Raw genomic sequence first — 9,179 nt, 5'->3', positions numbered from 1 at the left:
AACAAATTTATGCCACGTACCAGCTATAAAAAATATCAGTGCACTAGAATATGAAGCATTGCCTATCCAACGAACCGACAAGAACTTCAGCATAAACAAAACCATGAAGCATAGCAGCCCTGACTTCCATCAACACAAATTCTTTTCGGTGTCACAAATTCAAACAGACACAAAGTGACAGGAATTTCAAGTCAAGGGCACAAAGCCACAAACAAAATATAGGAAGTTATCAGTGAAGAACATAATGCTGGAACCATAACAGGCGAAGATCACATGAACAGGCAAAAAAGCCGCAAATAATAAATCACCTGGAATTGTCAATGAACCAGGACAATGGCAAGAACACATCACCCAATTGCTAGACAGACATTAACTAACAAGATAGAGCAAGGAAAAGCAAGTTCATAGCTATAACTAGGTAAAGAGCAAAAACAAAAACAATCGCACCACAGTATCAGGAACTACCAGTAGACAATAGGGTACACAATCTATGTTTAACATCTGTTACATTACGATACAGATCAAAATGTAGCCGTCTCAGCATCACGACAGATAAGACGATTCATAGACAGAATTAATGCAGCTCCCTTAACAAACAAGAGAAAGTAGCAAAACATGACCAAAAATTTAGAGCTTGTCCTCAAAATCGGATAGGGGAGTCATCTGTTCCTTGAGACCCTTCCTCTTGCGGATCTCGGTGACAAGCGTCGCCGACTGGGTCCCAGGGTCCAAAGGATCGGAAGCCATGATGTCCCAGTGGTCAAACACACACTGGGGGAAAGCCTGACCGGACGTCGCAGCCCTGAGGGTGCTCGAGAACCCGAAGGACTCAATGACAGGCAGGTAGGCCTTGATGTTGTAGAGCGGGGTACCTTGCCTCTGCATCTCCTCGAACACGTGACCTCTCTTCTGATTCAGAACACCATAGATACCACCAAGCGCATTCTCCGGGGCCTGGATCTCAACCAGGTAGACGGGCTCCAGCAGCCTTGGCTTAGCAGTGAGCTGAGAAGCGTAAATGACCCTCCTAGCCGTTGGGATGACCTGACCACCACCCCTGTGAATAGCATCAGTGTGCAGAACAACATCACAGACCTCAAAGCAAATGCCACGCATGTTCTCCTCAGCCAATGCACCTTCCTTTGATGCCCACTGGAACCCAGCCACAACAGAGTCCTTGATTTCATTGAGATACTGCACTCCCTTACACATGTCGACAACCATGTTGGGGCCAGTAGTCTCAGGTCCAAAGCACCAAATCTTCTTGGCGAGATCCTTGTCCCAACCAAACTCCTCAGACAGGATCTTGGAGCGCACCTTAGGATCATCACGTGGGCCAATGCGGCCATCATCAATAGCCTCAGCCAGTCCCTCCTCCAATGGGCGAGCCTCCATGTAAAGACGGTTATGCTTGTTGGGGGACTTGCTCATGACGGTCCGGCAGGACTTCTCCAGAACAGTCTCACGGAAGGAGACAACAGGAGGGGAAACAATAATTTCAGCACCACCCATGAAGTCATCCTGCAGATCCTTCAGACAGATTTCAAGATGAAGCTCTCCAGCTCCAGCAATGATATGCTCACCAGACTCTTCAATGGTACAGAGAACCATAGGATCAGACTTGGCGAGACGCTTCAAACCCTCAACAAGCTTAGGAAGATCAGAAGCCACCTTGCACTGAACAGCAACACGCACAACAGGGGACACAGAGAACTTCATTGCCCTGATTGGGCAGGCATCAACTTCCTTCTCATTTGTCAGGGTTGCATTCTTGGTGATGAACTGATCCAAACCAACCAAAGCAACAGTGTTACCACAGGGAACATCCTCAACAGACTCTTGCTTCTTTCCCATCCAGATAACAGTACGCTGGACACTTTTCACATACAGATCCTTCTTCTGGCCAGGAACAAAGTTAGGTCCCATGATACGGACCTTCATGCCAGTTGCAACCCTCCCAGCGAAAACACGTCCAAAGGCAAAGAATCTACCCTTGTCAGATGCTGGAATCATCTTGGAGACATACAGCATAAGAGGACCGTCAGGGTCACAATTTCTGATAGCATTAGCATATATATCATCAAGGGGGCCCTCGTATAAGTTCTCCACACGATACCTCTGTGCCTTTGAAGGAGAAGGGAGATGAAATATCATCATCTCAAGCAGAGCACGACTGGCAGGCAGCCAAGTTTGCATCACACGCTTCATGAGAGCCTTGCCCATCAAGTCCTTCTCATCATTCTTCATGGTCACACCAAGCTTCTTCAACATAGGCCACAACTTATCCTTCTGATCATTCATGCAGGTGGCTATGATTTGCTTGATTGGCTCGTAGCAAAACTGAACAAAACCTCTCTTGCAGGTAGCTGTCCCGGTGTTCTTGGAGGTCCATTTCTTTGTGGCTGGGTCAAAGAAGTTCTCACCCCACAGCCTCTCCATCATCTTCGCCTCATCAACTCCAAACTTGGAGGCATACATCTTGGCAAAGTTTGTAAGGGTGAAAGCCCACCCATGCAAACCAGCAGAGAACGCAACAGTCCCCTTCTCCGGGTACACTTGGACATCACCAAGGAGCACATCTTCATATGTTGCCATGATGACATTGGCATTTTCAATGACACGGGAGAAAGTCTGGTATGCTTCCTCACCTTCCACTTGAAGCTCAAGGAAGCATCTGTCCATCTTGTTCACGGTGAGGACAGGTCTAATCCTCTCACCAAGGGCTTGGCGCAGCACAGTTTCGGTCTGCACACAGACACCCTCAATACAGTCAACAACCACTAAAGCACCATCGGTGATACGAAGAGCAGCTGTGACTTCCGAAGAGAAGTCAACGTGGCCAGGTGAATCAATAAGGTTGATCAGGTATTCGTCCCCATCCCTGTCGCCCTTGTACATCTCGAGTGATTCAGGAGTCATCTGATAGAAAAGAGAGATACCCGTGGATTTGATTGTAATACCACGTTCTGCCTCGTCTGCACGGGTATCAGTCATGCGAACATCACCAGCAACTTCCTGGGCAATAATCCCAGCAGCTGCCACAAGGGAATCCGTAAGCGTAGACTTGCCTGCAGATATGCAAATAATATGTGAGAACAGAACAGTGCACAAGCATCTGGTTTGACAGTTGAACATAATCTACATGAATATAAAGTTGAACATATTGAGTTATATAAGACAGAATAGGACACAGCAGTACAGTATTTTCAAACAATCAAGAAATAAAATAATAAGGTACAAATAAGACGAGCCAGGTATTTAGCAACATGGTTAAGCAAAATCTAGTGGGAAATTGCAAACAACACAAATATAAAGATATGAATATTGAAGTAACTAAGTATAATCATGTAAATTTCAGATCTTATACACTAATGCATTCAGGGACAACATGAGCATACACCAAACTGGGGAGATTTGAGCCCTTGGATGTTATGTCATAGTAACATTTAAGCTGGTTGAAGCAGAAATCAATCATATAAGAAGCAGTAGTATAGTAGTAAACTCCAGGACACAATAAGATGGATTGATTTTAGGGACGAAAATAATTATTTCAAAACAATTCTAAACCACTCGTTAAATTTAACCAATTTAAATAGTAGAATTAATACAGTAGAATTAAGAGCAGGCTACAAAAACATCGACATACAAAATTCTACTGTATAAACTCAATATTTAGGTACAACTGCCACTGTTGAGTGTTGAGGCACATACCATGGTCGACATGAGCAATAACAGACATGTTACGGATATTATTTTTCTTATCCATAATCCCGCGGAGCTCCTCCGCTGTGAACTTCACCATCTTGACTGCTTATGAATATCACAGCGGGGATATAAGTTCCTGTTCAGAGAATAGCAAAGCTATTAGAATTGAACAAGAATCAGATGTGGATGACTAACGTGAATATCCAGCAGTGTAATATAATGATTATGTTCAAGTAAACTGCAACCACAATTGTCTACTAAAAATGCTTAATAATGAAAAATAGCAACAATGAGGAACAACCAGGTAATGCAAAAACACACATCGCGACAAGAAAAGCAATCCACCATGAAAAGTGTACATGCAAAAGCTGGTGCTCCACCATAGAATGGGCTGCACAACTATGAGGAACAAACAGGTATGGATTTCACAAACTAAACCAAATACTACCAGATCTGTACAACTAACTAGGGGGTGAATCATAGTAAAACTTCTCAGGATTTGATCAAATTATATTAGAAAGGCTTAATGAGCAGATACAATAAGTAATCTGTACATGAATAAGCAAGCATCTATGCTGACCATTAAGTGACAAGTAAGTCATGTAAATTAAATTTCATTATTACCACAGTGACATAATCAAATACGCAAGCACAAAACCTGGTACTACTCAAAAAGCATAGCTTGACGCCTAATTACAAAGGGAAACAAGAACACATGTAAACAATTTCTTTTGCAAGCAATGTATGAGTGGCAAAACAGTGTAGAAGTACAGCCCAAAACAAGTCGCGTAAATGGTCTGATCAGAGAAAACTAACATATGGGGAGCACTGAGAAAGACCAAATCATACATGGCAAGCACATAAAAAAACGCAGAAGTTGCCCACACATAATAGTTTAGGCGAAATGGCTAGATCAGAGAAAAATTCATGCAGAACTTGAGAACTAAAATTACATAGAGTATAGTAGTAAAACAGACCAACATATGCATCTCCCATTTCACACATTAAATTAGATTGAGCATGCGAAGCAGTTAGACATGCATCTCCATTTCCTCCACGCCGAACATGGTAGCAGAAAACAAAATCGACCAGGTTACAGACAGGCAGCAAAGTAAGCAAGCAAGCGAGCAAGCAAAACCCTGCAGCTCGAACGATTTCCAGCGAATCCCCGTGGACGAACAGCCGAGCGAAGTAGCCAAAAATACAGACAAACTTCTCTCGGGGAGAACAAAAAAAAAATAGATCGCCGCCGACCACGGAGCGACGGAAACCACGGGCGCCTACCACCTATGCGACCACCGATAACTAGTGGACGCACGCGGGAGGAGAAACAACGGGCATCCATCCACGCCAGCACAGATCGCTCCCGGAGCAAGCGATCGGGGCTAACGGAGCGGCAGATCTACCACGGGAATGATGCGCACACGTCCCTAACGACGACGAATCCGGCGAACCAGAGCCTAGAACCCAGTGAAGCCGGTCGACTAGGCAGTAGCTAGCTGGCGGCGAGCTCCGGGGAGAAGCAATCGGAGGAGCGGTGAGGGCGGGGGAGGAGGAGAGGGGGGTCTCACCTTGGGGCTTGGCTTCCGCCTCCCGATCCGGGAGGATGAGATGAGGAAGCGGCGGCGGAGAGGGGCTTCGGGTTTAGGGGACTGGCGAGGGGTGCGAGGGACCTGCTTGCGGATATACTGCGTGAGGTGCGATTGGGAGACTGCGTGGACAGCGACCACGGCCCAGGGTGATGGAAGCGGCTGGTGGACTCAAGGCCCGGCCGAATGAATGGCCCAGGTGTGTGAGAACTTTCTTATTACAAAGAAGTCCATTTTCACCTTAAAAAAGAGTCCATTTCTTGCTAAAAAAAAGGTCCATTTTTCACCCTCAAATGTGCCCCGATAGACAAATCCCCCCCTGAAGTCGATTTTGGTACAATTTTAACCCTGAAATATATTTTTTTGAAGCTAAAACGCCAGTTGGCTCTTTATTTGTTTGGCGCTAGCAACCCTGAAATATCTGAAACCAGGTAAATTTGCCCCTTGGGTGGTTTTAATTTAGGTGGTTTTGGGAGATGAGGTCGTCTTCCTCCTTCCTCCACCGAAGCCAAGTCATGCATAAGCACAAACACAAAATGCGTAGTGAGCATCTCCCGAAAGCAAGTGAAGTGGGTGGAAGCAATGAGGAAGAAAGAGTTGTAGCGTATGTGGTGTGGCACGCCCAGGTGAGGAAATGGATGAACTTGAAGGCGGGAGTGGCGGGCATGTCGGCGTCCTTAGAGAAATTGGCGTGCGCCCATTGGAGGACGTAGGGGCTGGGTTTGGAGCGGCTGAGTGCCAAACCGACGACGGTGGGCACCGCATCCGCTCTGACCCTCTTCCTCTTGGGCGGCCATTGGTGGATCTCACATGCCCTGTTCATCAGCGAGAGGCGGGGAAACGAAATCGAACAGCAATGGTCGCGGGCGGCGCCGACGCGCTCTGGTCGGAGAAGAGCGAGAGAAAGGAGTGCAGGTATTCCGCATCTGCTGTTGTCGCACGCGGTACCGACGACTAAGCTAGGGGCTCTCGCTGCAATGAGAGAGGACCTCACCCTGCACTCGCGCGCCAGGTTAGGGGGGAGGACAGCTGCGGTGGCTATCGGAGCACCGCATCATGGAGAAGGGAGCTCGGTGTCGGGAGGAGCCAGGAGCGTCAGGAATACCGGAGGTAGCTCGGGGAACGCGATAGAGGCGTGATATGTCTCTGGCGTATCTATAATTTTTTATTGTTTCATGTTGTTATATTATCATTCTTGGATGTTTTACAATCATTTTATATTATTTTTTGGTAATAACCTATTGACATAGTGCCCAGTGCCAGTTATTGTTTTCTACATATTTTTTACATATCAGGAAATCAATACCAAACGGGGTCCAAACGCAGCGAAACTTTTTGTGATTTTTTTTGGACAGACATCCAGTAAGCAAAGAAGTACCGAAGAGGGAGCCCGAGTTGAGCACAAAACACCAGGGCGCGCCTGGAGGCCCAGGCGCGCCCTGGTGGGTTGTGCCCACCTCGGTGGCCACCCGCACCGCCTCTTTGCTCTATAAATACCCCAATATTCCAGAAACCCTAGGGGAGTCGATGAAAATCAATTCCAGCCGCCGCAAGTTTCAGAAACACCAAATCCAATCTAGACACCATCATGGAGGGGTTCAGCATGCCCATTGGTGCCTCTCCAATGATGCGTAAGTAGTTCACTGTAGACCTACGGGTCTGTAGTTAGTAGCTAGATGGCTTCCTCTCTTTTTTTGATTCTCAATACAATGGTCTCTTGGAGATCCATGTGATGTAACTCTTTTTTGTCGTGTGTTTGTTGGGATCCGATGAACTTTGAGTTTATGATCAGATCTATGTTTTTATCCATGAAAGTTATTTGAGTCTTTTTTGATCTCTTATATGCAGGATTGCTTATAGCCTCGTATTTCTTCTTCGATATTTGGGTTTTGTTTGGCCAACTTGATCTATTTATCTTGCAATGGGAAGAAGTGCTTTGTGATGGGTTCGATCTTACGGTGCTTGATCCCAGTGACAGAAGGGGAACTGACACGTATGTATCATTGCTATTAAGTATAACAAGATGGGGTCTATTTCTACATAAATAGATCTTGGCTACATCATGTCATCGTTCTTATTGCATTACTCCGTTTTTTCATGAACTTAATACACTAGATGCATACTGGATAGCAGTCGATGTGTGGAGTAATAGTAGTAGATGCAGAATCATTTTGGTCTACTTGACACGGACGTGATGCCTATATGCATAAACATTGCCTTGGATATCACCATAACTTTGCGCTTTTCTATCAATTGCTCGACAGTAATTTGTTCACCCACCGTGTTATTTGCCTTCAAGAGAGAAGCCTCTAGTGAAACCTATGGCCCTCGGGTCTATTTTCCCTTATATATTTTCAGATCTATAAACTAAAAAAAACCCAAAAATATCTCGCTGCAATTTATTTACTTTTATTTTGTTTTACGTTTTAGTTATTTTATATCTGTCTCTATCAGATCTCACCATTGCAATTGACCGTAAAGGGATTGGCAACCCTTTATCACGTTGGGTGCAAGTGTTTGACTGTTTGTGTAGGTGCATAGATTCAAGACTTGCTTGTGCCTCCTACTGGATTGATACCTTGGTTCTCTAACTGAGGGAAATACTTATCTCTACTTTGCTGCATCACCCTTTCGAAAAAACCAACGCAAACTCAAGAAGTAGCAGTATCCACTTGCATCGACAGAAGGGATACATAGGCTAAGCTTCCACGCAAAAACATGAACCTTCAGAGGCACTAGAGCCTTCCAAATAATTTCAATTGCGTTGGAGTTTGCTTGTACCTAGCGTAGCATCAGTGCCAAATGGTAGGTGCTCCGGACAAAAAACTGTCGTTCTTCTTAGGATAGTAGGTATACCTGGTCATCCCTCGGGCCGGGCCTAACCAAGCCCAATGCAAAAAACCCAGGCCCGGGCCCGGGCCGGCCCACCAGTGTAAAAGCCCGCCGGGCCTCGGGTCGGGCCTCTTCATTATTAACACGCTAATATGGCGGGCTCGGGACCGGCCTGGCCTTCGGGCTTGAAATCTAGGCCCGAGCCCGGCCTGTGGACAAGGTCGGGCCGGGCCGGGTCAGGTCGGGTCGACCGGGCCGAGCTGCCCATGGCCAGGTCTAATAATAGGTAGTGAAGTCATCATCTTCATAATTTGGGCGACCTGATTTTCATGACTTCTGCATCATGCATCAGAAGAATCCGCCAAACCACCACCTCCTCCCAATAGTCTTGATCAATGACGTCTGTCATCGAACAAACACGTGAGTTTAAATGATTACTCGCAATATTAACCAACCTGTGGTAGGATGGTTAGGTGGAATATCCCCAGCCAACAAGGGTTTAAATCTTGGTGCTCGCATTTATCCTAGATTTATTTCAGGGTTTCCGGTGATGCGTGTCCAGTGGGAAGAGACGTTCTCGTTGACTACGAGGCGTCTATGGTGACTTCGTAAAATCTCGGCTTGGTCTCTCGGAGGTGCTCATAGGGGTAGGGTGTGTGTGCGCTGTATGAGCGCTTCCGTCAGTACTGTGTTAAAAAAGATCCAACTAATCCTCATTTTTTAACATTTAATGGCCATGCAGTGTGCACGCGTGCTGTCAGTACCGTGTTAAAAAATAGATCCAACTAATCGTCATTTTTTAACATTTAAAGGCCATGCATAATGCCTCGTCATCCTAACGATGTAGTTCAAACAAAAGCATTATTTTTAACCTCCCTCAATATATACTTAGTTTTTAGTGATTTTGCACATAATATGTCCATGGCAAGCAGGGTTTTTTATAAAAAAAAATAGGTCTCTAAATCTACTTCCCCTAGCCTTTTCTCTTTCATCACCCCCGCCGAAGAGGAGAATTCAAAAACACTCACCCCATAAGTAAAGGAGGATGCAATA

At 45.7% G+C, this 9,179-nt stretch overlaps 1 protein-coding gene across 1 annotated transcript; it reads right to left on the bottom strand.

Annotated features, from left to right (window-relative positions):
* Positions 1-434: 434 nt before the first annotated feature.
* Positions 435-5,433, bottom strand: LOC125552969 (elongation factor 2). The gene is made up of 3 exons (XM_048716695.2): positions 5,277-5,433; positions 3,712-3,841; positions 435-3,068 (listed from the first exon to the last, which is right to left on the bottom strand). The coding sequence occupies exons 2-3, from the start codon at positions 3,800-3,802 to the stop codon at positions 628-630; spliced, it is 2,532 nt and encodes an 843-aa protein (XP_048572652.1). The 5' UTR covers positions 3,803-3,841; positions 5,277-5,433; the 3' UTR covers positions 435-627.
* Between the last annotated feature and the right edge of the window lie 3,746 nt (positions 5,434-9,179).

Source organism: Triticum urartu, chromosome 4A (genome assembly GCF_056163025.1).
Source record: "Triticum urartu cultivar PI428250 chromosome 4A, HENAU_Tu73, whole genome shotgun sequence".
Lineage (NCBI taxonomy): Eukaryota > Viridiplantae > Streptophyta > Magnoliopsida > Poales > Poaceae > Triticum > Triticum urartu.
The sequence above is the reverse complement of the archived record's forward strand: the minus strand, read 5'-3'. Positions and strand labels throughout refer to the sequence as shown.